General features: G+C 40.0%; 1 protein-coding gene across 1 annotated transcript in view; it reads left to right on the plus strand.

Moving 5' to 3' along the window:
• Window positions 1-13,053, plus strand: part of MYO5A (myosin VA) — a 185,887-nt gene that overhangs the window by 95,962 nt on the left and 76,872 nt on the right. The window contains exons 5-7 of the mRNA XM_075006415.1: window positions 4,736-4,892; window positions 10,300-10,443; window positions 12,049-12,130. Of these exons, the coding sequence (XP_074862516.1) occupies window positions 4,736-4,892; window positions 10,300-10,443; window positions 12,049-12,130 (383 nt within the window). The remainder of the gene's footprint in view (window positions 1-4,735; window positions 4,893-10,299; window positions 10,444-12,048; window positions 12,131-13,053) is intronic.

The raw sequence follows: 13,053 nt of genomic DNA on the forward strand, positions 1-13,053 counted from the left end.
TACGAACTCAAAGAGACTCCTTTACTGGCCACGCCCAGGGCTCACTCCACTAGGGCGGTGGCGGCATCAACAGCCTTTTTCAAGGGCGTTGCGCTGAAAGACATTTGCAGAGCGGCGACCTGGTCATCCTATGACACCTTCGCCAAACATTATGCCCTTCACAGGGTATTCCAAGAGGATACCCGTCTCTCGACAGCGGTCCTCTCGGGGACAAGCTGCACATAATCCGATTACCCACCTCCTATCTTGGGTTACTGCTGGGTAGTCACCTAATGTGGAGCACCCATGGGGACACTCGAAGAAGAAAGAAAGGTTACTCACCGTAGTAACGGTGGTTCTTCGAGATGTGTCCCCATGGGTGCTCCACTACCTGCCCATCCTCCCCGCTTCGGATCTCTGTTTAGTGTTTTGCAGGAGCATCCGAGGCGGTTGGTCAAGGAACTGGCGGGGACCGGATCGCGCACGTGGCCAGGAGCGCGCAAGGGAGCGGCGCACACCGGTGCATGCGCGATCCAGAAGAAACTGCTTGGAAGATCTGGTCTGCGGCGCCGGGCAAGCCCGACACCTAATGTGGAGCACCCACAGGGACACATCTTGAAGAACCACCGTTACTACGGTGAGTAACCTTTCTTTCTTTGGATTCCTCAAATGTTAACATCGTTATTCCAAATTTGCAATAAAACTAGTAACATTTTAGATCCTGTGTCTGTGTTGCTTCATTAATGTCCAGAAAGGAGCATAATACCATAATTTAATATCCACTTGTAATGTTCTCTTTAAATGATGTATTAATATAAAACACTGTTTTTGAGCACTTTGGGATATCTAATTAGTCTTCAGGTGTACACACTTTGTAGTGAGAGAACCAGACTGAGCTCAACCAGGACTCTTATCTCAGTTTGTCCTAGTTCTAGGAAACATAAGGAGCAGAAAGAGACATTTTCTTATTCTGGTGGTTCATTCCTGGAACTAGAGCTAGTGTTCTGTCAGGACTTCTGTCATAAATCCATACTATATGGGTCTACAGCTTTGCAAATCTGTGTGTGTGAGAGAGAGAGAAAGAGATGGATAGATTTAGTGCTGAGGCTTGACTTGTGGACAAGTAATCAAAATCTTGCACATGGAAGTTCTTAAAAGATTTATATATAATAGTTTCAGCATGTCTATCTTCAGGTGGTAAGGGAATTTCGACCTGAAGAAGGGTGGTAGGTTTCCGGTTTATCCCAAAAACTTGTTCAACAGAGACAGTAGCAGTATGAGCTTCCATGACAAGTTCTGCCAATCTTCCTGAATCCTGCCTGGCCTCAGCTTTCATCAAGGGGTGAAAGGCAGCTGAGTCTTGATAGCTGCTCGGTCTTTGGCCTTTCTGAGACTATCCTAGCTGCTAATTAAGGTGCGTGAAGGACACTGTATGGGTAGTGGTTTTTGATGGGAGCTCATGTCCTCTAGGAACCAGACTGAGATGTCTTATATTTCACTCAACAGCCTGTGGATGATAGTGACTCTTATTATAGGCTTTGTCTGGATCCAAGCTGGTAACACAGAAACAAAAGGCAATCATCTCACTGTGTAACCCACATACCTTCTGAGTGTGGTGTGCTGACTCATCTAGTGGCACTAAGACCATTTACAGCAGGAATAATGAGTCTTCTCCACATCCTTAGCTAACAGCCAGTTGTCGTTTAGCTTTTGCGAGAGGTTCATAGTCTAAGCTCCAGAGGTCCCAGGTTTGCTTCCACCCACCAACGCAATTACACATCTCCTGAGTCCTCTGGCTGGCAAGGTTGCACCATAAGTTTCCCATTCCAAAAGTGCTGAGACATTGTTCTTTGCAAACTGTGGCTTACAGGAGGAGTAAAAGGCTACACACTGTTCTGCACTTTGACCCATTATTGACAGATTGTAGGGTTTGTCCATGAGAGTGAGAACTCAGCCTATTATCTGTTACGCCAATTAAACCAAAAGGAAAGGGGTGCATTTTGGATTGGACCACTTGCAAATCCTTCGAGAACTACTACAGACTTCCTTCTACTTTTCCTTTTTCATCCCCAGTAATCAGTTAATCATACCATCCCCTAATGAGCATAAAGTCTCTTCCTCCTATTAATACTTCCATTGCGTACACCTCTGTTTCTGATGAGGAAAGAATAAATGCCTTTCTCCCGCCTCCTGTTGCAAGTTCCTGATCTTTCCCATAGGGAGTCCTGTAACCCTGCCTCCATATTCATTCAGACTGGAGTGTATGCACTAGATTTTTTGTTGCTTAGAATGGAAGCATTCTAATAAGTTGGGGTAGGAGTAACTAGTCAAACCACATTTCCCTGGCATCTTCCCTAGGGAAGATACTCTTTGCACTGAAGAGAATTTTTGAGGCTGGGCAGCTCTAGCCAGGAGAGAGACACTCTTTCACCAGATTTGAACAGGTGCAACATGTTATGCAATAGACCTATACTACCTGTTACCATTTGTCAAGGTGAGTACTTGTGACTTTTCCCTCTGAGGCTGTCAGCATAATAAGAGACAGAGCATAAATTGTGCTGTGTTTGTTAATGTGAATTAGCATGTTGATATGCCAGAGACTATGAACACAAAAAATATTTGTTTTTACTTTAACCTTTTCTTATTTATTTAAATGATTGCCTGAGGCTTTAATTTTGATCTCATTCTGCCAAGATTTGGCCAATCTGCTCTACCACTAAAAGTGTTCATTATAAACCAGGCCTTGTCTCTTACAAAGGTATGATGTAAATAGTCCTTTAAATATACAACTTTGCACTTGATGAAACACACCAGAACTGTGTATGTATCAAGAGTTTTGGGGATATTTTCAGAGGCAGATAAACAGTAAAGAGAAATAACATGTTCTATTAATTTAGTATGGTATTCACCATGGTGGTTATGATTTTCCTCTCTCTTCCCTAAAGCCTCACAAGTAGAACCTTATGTCACTTGCATATTGTCACATTGCTTAAACAAGAATCACTTTGTTTTTATTAAACTATAGAATAATGTGATTATCGAATAATGTACAGTAGGATCTCAATATACACGAACTGTTTCGCAAATTCAATTATTCGTGAGCAGCTGCTTCCCCAGGCAAGAGCACTGGCAGCAGCAGGGGTCTGCCATATTCCCAAAATTCAACATTCATGAGGGTTCTCAAGACAGAACCCTCACAAATATTAAGACCCTACTGTATGTATTCTTTCATGCCATCTCAGCATGCATTTGCTCGTGATTTTGTAAGGCAGTTGGAAGCTGTAAATAATCCACCTGAAAATTGGCAACAAATGGAGATTTAAAAGAAAATGTGAAGAAATTGCCTAACAGCGAGGGGACTCTCTTAGCTCTAAAGTTGCTATTAAATAATCAAACAAAACAGTTCAAAGCACTGATGTGTAGAACAAATATAGGAAATAGGCTTGCAGGAAGAATTATCTTACGGTTATGTAAGAACAGGAGCTAGGTGATCATCCTTTTGTTCTGAATATACTAGTCATTACCCTCTCTGTAAAATGGAGGCAGTAAGAGTTACGTACCTTTGGTGAAACACTTGAGCTGCATCTACACTAGCAAGTTCTTTCAAAAGATTTTTCAAAAGCAGGGGGCTCTTTAGAAAGATCCCATGGAGCGTCTACACACACAAAGCATTCTTTTGAAAGTAAATAGAAAAAATGCGCCTCTCCTTTTGAAAGTGCTCTTCCACTCCTGTTTCAGGAAGAATGCCTTCTTTCAAAAGCTCCTCGGGGCCCTTCTTTTGAAAGAGCACTTCTCACGACACCTGATTTTTTGGATCCCTGGCCTGTTCTTTCAAAAGAAAGGGGACTGTGTGGGCACTCTCTCTTTCAAAAGAACAGATCACTCTTTCAATCTGCTTTTTCGTGTGTGGATTCACTCTTTTGAAAGAAGTTCTTTCAGAAGAGATCTTCCGGAAGGGCTTCTTTTGAAAGATCTCTGTAGTGCAGATGTAGCCTTGGAGATTCTGGATAGGAGGTGTTGCAACATGTTATTGAGATGAACAGGATGAAGCTCAAGTTAATGAACAGGGTCAAGTTCTTTGGAGAAAATCTAATGATTGAGCAGGATAAAATGTCAGTGTTGATTCTGAAGTCCCATTCTGGCCAAGCACTAAGACAGTTAGCTCAACAGAGAGCTTAATCACCAACAGCCGTGTTTTAATGTTAGGTATGCACGTTATGGACGTGTCTGACAATGCCCCTCTCTTTTGGAAGGGGCATGTAAATGACATGGATCAGAACTGGTTAGTGAGGTGCTGATATGAATATTCAGTGCCTCTTTAGCATAATGTCAACCAGTCACGCTTCAAAAGTGCTGCTTTCGAAACGCAAACCGGCCATGTATACACGGGCGCTTTGAAATAAACAGACTGAATTCCCTTACACCAAACTTGTTTTGGAAATAAGGGAATTTCGAAGTCTGGGGTTTATTTTGAAGGGCCTGCGTCTACATGGCCAGTTTGCTTTTCGAAAGCAGCACTTTCGAAGCGCTCCTGGCCGTCATAACGCTAATGAGCCACTGAATATTCATATCAACATCTCTTCAACTCGTTCCAGTCTGTGTCATTTACATGCTCCTTCCAAAAGGGAGGGACACATGTAGACATGGCCTATATGTACTGTTCCCACATATGGTGAAAGAATTATTGCCAAGTTTGATACACCAAAAATAGGTCTGCTTTAGCATACAGCTGCTAATTAACACATTTGTGTTTCAGGGATGAGAGGAATCAGTCAATTATTGTAAGTGGGGAATCTGGAGCAGGAAAGACAGTCTCTGCCAAGTATGCCATGAGATACTTTGCCACTGTAAGTGGTTCTGCCAGTGAAGCTAATGTTGAAGAGAAAGTGTTGGCTTCCAACCCTATCATGGAGGTAAGAAAGCTGATGTCCGATCTCACCCTATATGCTTACTTTCTACTGCTTTTACTCAATGAAAAGAAATGCAAGTGGCTTTTAAGGCATTCAAACTCTGGATTGAAGATGAGATTTATAAGGATTGCTATCATCTCATTTCCCCTGTCTGACCCAGAAAGGGCTCCAAGTTGAGGTGTCTCTTTGTGCAGTGTTCAGGAGGACGAGGTGGGGAGCAGGAAGGTTGTGACATTCAGTGCAGGAGGGTGTCTTGATAACTGATTTTTCAGCCTGCTACCCAAATTAATGTGGTGGAGGAAGTGGTGGGTATAAATAAAGTCCATGAAAGGGTTAATACCCATATTTTCCACACATAGAATCTTTAAATCATGCCTACAAGTGTAATATATTATTATATTCTGTTCCATTGTGTTTTATTGGAAAAAGATTTGGTCTGCGGCCCAAAAGTTTACTTTTATGGGATATAAGTCTTGTTGGGAAGACAAAATGAAAAAACATCTACCTATACTGCATGAAACACTGATTTCTATGATAAAAAATATTTGTAACAGAAAAAAATCAATTTGCAGTATTTAGCTCTTGTTATAATGTTGAGGATAATTCCCTTCCTGGAACCAGTGCCCCACTAACTCAGCTGGACTTCCATCCCACATTTTGTTGGCCGATAGGCAAGAGTGGTGACAGTATGTTGTGAGACAAACATGAATTTCCTGATTTGCTGCAGGATGTGTTCTTCAGACGGATGTGTGGAGAACTTGAAAATCAAGATCTCATGATTTAGCAGAAATGATCATCCTCATATGTGTTCCAGTTTAGTTGTGTTTTTTATTTTGCCAGCAAAATTGTCCTGTACCTTCAAATTATAGTTGAACTATTGGTCAATAAAGGAGCTACAATGAAACATGAGGGGAAAAAACAAATATGGGGGGAATTCTTTAAGAGAAATAACTGCAGAAAACATGTACGTGATCTATCTTGAGAAAGTGGAACTTCATGCTTGGCATGACTCAGTGGGTAGTTGGTATCCATGTGACATACAGTGAAGATATTGAACTAGTGTTTATCAGGGTGATATGTTCCTCAAAGGCCACAGTTAAAGATTGTGAAATTACACATAAAATCACTAATTCTGATGCAAACAATGCCACCTTTTTTCTTTTTTCAGTATAATTTAAATAACTTAAACTTTTTTTATTCCTTCTTTCCTCCTTGCTCAAGCACTTCTTGACCCCCCCAAAAGCACAGATGGCGCTATAACTGCCCTAGCACAACTGTGACACATGTGATTTTGGTGTATTCTCTAATAAGGTAATTCTGCCTGGTTTGCAGTGCTGTGTGGCATTTCAAAGCAAAGGCTTGTGGCTCAGTACCCCTGGGGATATCAGCTGCACTCTGTTCCAGTTGATCGCTGCTGTTATAATGACTTAAATAACAGAGATTTTCTTTGGGAGTTTTAAAATTTGCCTTGGCTGAGTTACCGTGGTATAAATGGAAATGCATTTTGAAATAGAACTGAAAGGAAACAGCCCAGGCTTAATCATTCATGGAGTGTGAGAATAATTTTAACCAGTTTTATCTCTCAGGTGCATGTGTGTGTGTTTGTACCATACAGACAACTTTATTTCAGAGGACTGAGCTATAGAATAATGTAATCCAGGCTCTAACCCAGTAGTGTTTGCGGTTTTATAAGTCTAGCAGAGGAGCACATGTGGGAAGAGAGCATACCATGAAGGGGAGTAAGAAATGTCAGTAGAGATGAGGGAATTCTTCAGTTATTTACTGTGTACCACCACCCTGCACCATTTAGATTGAAATATAAATAAAGTACTAATGGGTCACATTAGGTATTTTGCTATTTTAGTTGAACCTTAAAATCTTAAACTGAAAATTCTCCCTCCCCCCAAAAAAAGTCAAACTGACCACTAATTAAGTGTGTGATTTAATTTCCAAGGCAAGGAAATTTAAAGTGAAGGCTAAAGATGTGACTCTTCATCTTCAACTGTTGTATCTAAAAGTAAATTTTATGTTGCTTTGCTTTGACTTTCTAATCTGTAAAGCAAAGAGTCGAACTTACACAGACTAAAATCTGACTTCCTTTGAAACTATAGGTTGAACCTCTCCCAACCAGCACCCTCAGGACTTAAATGGTGCCGAATGAGAGACTTTGCCAAATCACAGAAAGTCAGTATTGCCTAACAGCATCACCACCCCTTCCACTGCTTACTGGGCTCCTAGAAGACATTTAGGCTACATCTACACTGGCACAAATCTTCGAAATGGCCATGCAAATGGCCATTTTGAAGATTACTAATGAGGTGCTGAAATGCACAGCCACAGCTCTTCAAAATTGCCATGTTTCGCTCCCGCACGGCTCATCCAGATGTGGGTCCTTTTCAGAAGGGGATTATTCAAGGGGATTTCGAAGCTGGTGGAGTCCTTTTGAAAAGGACCCCTGTTTGGATGAGCTGTGCCGGAGCGAACTGCAGCAATTTCGAAGAGTTGCAGCTGGCAGCATGCTAATGAGGCTCTGAATATGCATTTCAGATCCTCATTAGTAATCTTCAAAATGGCCATTTGCGTGGCCATTTTGAAGATTTGTGCTAGTGTAGACGTGGCCTTAGGAATAAATAAGATCTAAATAACAGCACAGAACACTAAGAGCCAGGACTGATGGATGTAGACAAACTTTATGGGACCACAGGAAATTTGGCCACATCCATGGTTAGTGTACATCCAGCTAAATAAAATCATGCTGGACTTCGGATGTTGCTAGACAAGAGAGTAGCAGACAAGAGAGGTTCAGCCTGTATTATATTTGGGTCAAGGATGTCCTCTAGACTCCAGGCAACTTCTTAGGTTTTAAATCTATTATTCCATTGGTGGGATTTTTTTTTGTATTGTTTGTTTTTAAAAAACTACAGTTGCATTTATGAAGGCTCTAGAGTAGCAGAAATAGCATTTTGAACCCTGCCATTGCAGAACTGGCAAAAATTAATTCCTAATTGTTTGGTTAATTTGAAACTAGAAGAAGTCAGTACTTGCCAAATGAAAAGGTAGTCAGTCATAATAGGAATGCAGTTTTATTTTGGTATTTCAAAACTGGCATTCTAATCAGTGGAGCTTTGACAGCTATAATTATTCATGGCAAAATACTGCTGACACTGTCCTTTTTGTTTTTATTTATTAAGTATTCCGTAATGACTTCTGATTGATTAAATAATGTTCATTGCCAGTGACTTTTAAAATGCTTAGTATTTTGTATATACCTATTATCCTCTGTAATATGTAATTATTTTTTATAAAAAGTACTATTTTATAACTTGATACAATTCTGAAGGAAGAATTATCATTCACTTATGATGTCAGTACAAGGTATAGTTGGACAATTTCTAAAACTTACTCTGATCACTATAGTATTGATTGTTCCATTGACTTTTTAAAATTGCTTTTGTTACAAAATGTCTCTTTTTGAAGAACAAATTTTATACGTCTAAGACCTTAGACTACGTGAAGGAGGAATTCATTATTTCTTAGGGATAGGTGGCATTGCAGAGCAGTAATAGTTTTCTTGATAAAATAGTATTGCATAAGTATTCACAAAGTAGTTAACATCATGTTACAACTTGGGCAATTTTTAATCATTTAAATGCTCATAACCCTCTCTGTTATTCAAGTCCAGATTTTTAGAATTGTACAGCATTATTTGCTGCTGTTATTATTTGTAACCTTTGTGGTAACTGCAAGTGCAGATGAGTACTACATAGACATCCATTTTATCATCTGTCTGTGCTACTGTTGTAACTACATACCCCTTTCTAGAATTCTAGCTCCTGGTTACTGTGCAAAACACATGCAAGGTGTGCTCAGTAAAATTTTGGTCTTTTGCTTGCAGAGTTAAAAATCTAAAACATATTGATGTTCCATAGTTCCTTTTTAGTCACAGTTGTTTTGTTTTGTTTTTTTCAACACTTTCTATTTCAGCACAAACTTTCTACTGAGTGGCCACATGAGCTAGTTTTGCATTCCATAGTTAAGCTGTAATTGAGTATGCTATCACATCCTGCCATGACTATATATCTTAAAAGTAATAAAATTTCAGAAAAAAGAATTCTACAAACCTACTTCACGTAATTCTCTTTCACACAAATAGTCCAAGAAGTAGTGGTCTTCTTCATTGAAGTTGTAATTGGGGTTTTATAAAGGGTCATAAAATGTGCTGTACAATCCGAGAAATAGTGTATGCTTAAAAAAACATTTATTTGATCTTTAGGAGTAGTATATATGTTATATTTTGGAATGTTGAATCTTTCACTATTTCTGTCGTGCTAACTGTGGACTAGTCCTAATATGTGAAATTCACTCACAAAGTAAATATGCTGTAATATCACATCTGAAACACTAATTTTTTAAATGTAACTGATTATTGGATATTCTTAACTATGCAAATTATAAGTTGTTTGCTGAGTCACAGGGTTATATTAAGTGGAATTATGTTGATTCTAAGTTAGAGGTGCTATGCATATTGGCTATGTCTACACTTGTCCCCTTTTTCAAAGGGGCATGGTAATCAGGGTGATGGGAGATTCCTAATGAAGTTCTGTGATGCATCTGCAGCATTTCATTGGGCAAATTCTCCCCCACGGCAACTTCAAAGTGTCAGACTTCTAAGTGCTGGAATGCCATGTAGCCATGGGAACTTAGAAGTGCCTGCACTACTTAAAAGTGCCTTTAGTCCTCAAAAGCGGCTACATGACATGCCAGCACTTCGAAGTTTAACACTTTGGGAAGTTGCCATGGGAGCGGGGAGAATTTGCCTAATGAAGTGCTGCATATGCATCACAGCACTGCATTAGTAATCTCCCATCACCCTGAATACCACTCCCTCTTCAAAGAAGGGGGCAAGTGTAGACATGGCCTATGTGATCATGTATGGTCTCCAAGAGCCCTTGACAGGGCTGTCTTTGTGACAATGCACATTTTGTAAGCTTTATTCAAGTAAAAAAAAATCCAAATCTCTCGAGGGTTATGTTTATTTTTTTTGAGTTGGAAAATCGGACTGTGAATGTGTAAGCTTTTTAATGCTTTGCCAACCCCATATATTAGTTTCAGAGGTAGCCATGTTAGTCTGTTTCACCAAAAACAAGGAGTCTAGTGGCACCTTAAAGAATAGCAATTTTATTATGGCATCTCACAAAAGCTTATGCTATGTATTACTGTTAATGGAGTAACCCTGCTCTCAGTTTGTTATAACCTAGGAAGTTACTTCTTTACTAGAAGAGAAGCTTTCACTTACTAAGTCCTTCCTAATTTTGGAAACCCAGCAATACTGATGTGGTTTAATGTTTGTGAGCCAAGTAGGAGGAGAGACAAGTAAGAGCTCTTAAACATGTATGTTTTTTTCCCCCAGTCCATCGGAAATGCCAAAACCACAAGGAATGACAACAGTAGTCGTTTTGGGAAGTACATTGAAATTGGTTTCGATAAGAGGTACCGAATCATTGGTGCTAACATGAGAACTTACCTCTTAGAAAAATCAAGAGTGGTATTTCAGGTAACACTGATACATTGCTCTTTTACTGTGTGTGTTTTAAGTGATTATATCAAAAATCCTACTGCCAGCTAATGTGAGATATCACTCATTTCTAAAAGGTCACCAGAGGCTTGTAGCTGTAATATAACATCGAGAGGGGAGAGAGACCTGCTTTTAAGCACGTGATTCAATTATGCTTGTAAAGCTATATACATAGCAATATGAATATATTATACATCAAAGGGTTAAACATCTTCAATATAATAGCAGGCATGAGTATGTGTACTACAATATTTGACAGTAATTTACAGTATTACTACAGTATTTTTCAGTAATGTCTCAAAAACAGAACAGAAACCGTGTACGCATAGGGGAAAAACTTGATATTCATACAGTTGCTACCTTACCCTTTTCAAAGCCCTCCTTTAAAACTAACCTCTGTCATGATACCTAGGAATCACTCCCATCTGGCATAGATTATGGCAGTCTGTGACTTTCGTGTTTCTGCACAACTTATTTGCTTTATTACGTCATCCCCCCAATCCATTGCCACCCTCTTTGCCTGTTTTAGTCCTGTCTTGTAGACTGAGAGACCCTGGGGACGTATCCACTTAGTCCGCAGGGGTCTTGATCTTTGACTGGGATTCTTAACCTTTACTGTAATAGAACTAATGAGTAACAGCACGCAGTAGTGTTCCTGGATTGTTTGGGTTACTGCTGTAAACACAGTAGCATTTTGTAACTATGTTATGGTTCATCCCAAGAGAAGTTTTTCTTTTGAAGCTCTATACCCATGGGGTCCAATCATTTCTGAAGCAGTAAGCACATAGTGGCTACTGCTATAGTGAACTAGCCACATTTTTCTGAAAATATACTTGTTGTTCAAGCCAACTAGTCATACTCAATTGGCCAAATAGTCACTAGTGGCTAGTGTGTTGGACACCATTGCTCTAAATCTAAGAGTATCTTAGTTTACAGTCATGGTATTGGCAGAAAAAGCTTGAGTATCAAATAACTTTCTCAGTGTTCTCCTTCAGTAGAATACTGCAAACTTTGAAGCAATGATATTTAAGTATGACCACTTTGCATCTCCACAAAATGGTATGTCTGGGTGCATCTACACTAGGAACTAACTTCAAAGTTAACTTCAAAGTTAGGCACTACTTCGAAGTAGCCAGCAGAGAGCCTACACAAATTTTTCCTTACTTCAACATTAACTTTGAAGTAGGGAGCCCAACTTCCAAGTCCTTACTCCATTCTCAGAGTTTAACTTTGAAGTAGGGTTTGTGTAGCACTCAACTTCGGAGTTGCTTACTTTGAAGTAGTACTTCGAAGTAAGCAACTTTGAAGTCCTTTTTGTGTGTAGACACAGCCCCGGTGTTTTAATAGTACTCACAAGCCTAAAAAGTGAAATCCTGCAGTTTTAATTTTTCTGCATATATATTGCTGTTGGATGTGGATTAATCAGGAAAGAAATTATAGTGGTTTATTTACTTTGTCATTTCTTTTGTGGCTTTTTCTGAGTTCCCAATAGCTATAGACTAAATCTAGAACTTCTGTCCCGCTGACAGAAATTTCTGGCAGTTGTTAAAGTCTGAAATGCAATTGCTTCTTTTTTTCTTAAAGGCAGAAGAGGAGAGAAATTATCACATTTTCTACCAGCTCTGTGCCTCTGCAGCATTACCTGAGTTTAAAATGCTACGATTAGGTATGAAATTATTATCCAGTGTACTGTACAGTCAGCATGTACAGAGTATTATGTCTGTGCTATGTGAGTGATGGATCTAAAAGAAGAATCAGTGACTTTTAAATTCTTATTAATCCTGAGCTGCTTAGAGCTACCAAAAATAAGAAATAGACATTTTATTTCTAAAAGAAGCAAACTTGCAGATTTACATAGTTTGTGTAAGCTAATACACCCTAATTACAAGCATAAGTACGGTAGATAGATATGCACCAGATTGCGGAATACAGTAGACCCCCAACTTATACTGAGGTTGTGTTACTATGCAACCCTGTGTAAGTCAAATTTCAGGTTACTCAGGGGAGCCAGGAAACTGACCAGCACAGCAGTTTCTGGTCTCCTGTGAGTGGTGGGCAGCCCACCACTCACAGGAGTGGGGAAACTGACCAGCGCTGCTGCATGGTCAATTTCCCCACCACTCATAGGAGACAGGAAACTGATGACCACTGCAGTGCTGGTCAGTTTCCCCACTCCTGTGAGCGGCAGGGAGCTGGAGCCTGGCTCCCAGCTCCCCCGCCCCTTACAGGAGTGGAGAAACTGATGAGCACTGATCAATTTCCCGGCTTCCCTGAGAAGCGGGCAGCCCAGAGCCAGACACCAGCTCTTCGTCACCCTGAGTCACGTTAAACTGAGATATGCGCAACTGAGTGCATGTATCTTGGGGTTCTGCTGTATTTTTTCAGGAGCGAGATGGAGCTCCTATCTCTTGGGTCATTTAAAACTGACCTAGTCAAGACACAGTGCCATAACTGTAATATTCCTGCCTTGGCCTAGGGATGGGATAGGTAACGTAACAGTTTTTTGTTTGTTTGTTTGTTTGTTTTTTAGCTCCTTCTTCCCAAAGAATTTTTGAAAGCTTTTAGTATTAGCACAAGTGTCTGGAAAAC

The sequence above is a fragment of the Carettochelys insculpta genome, chromosome 12 (assembly GCF_033958435.1).
Source record: "Carettochelys insculpta isolate YL-2023 chromosome 12, ASM3395843v1, whole genome shotgun sequence".
NCBI lineage: Eukaryota > Metazoa > Chordata > Testudines > Carettochelyidae > Carettochelys > Carettochelys insculpta.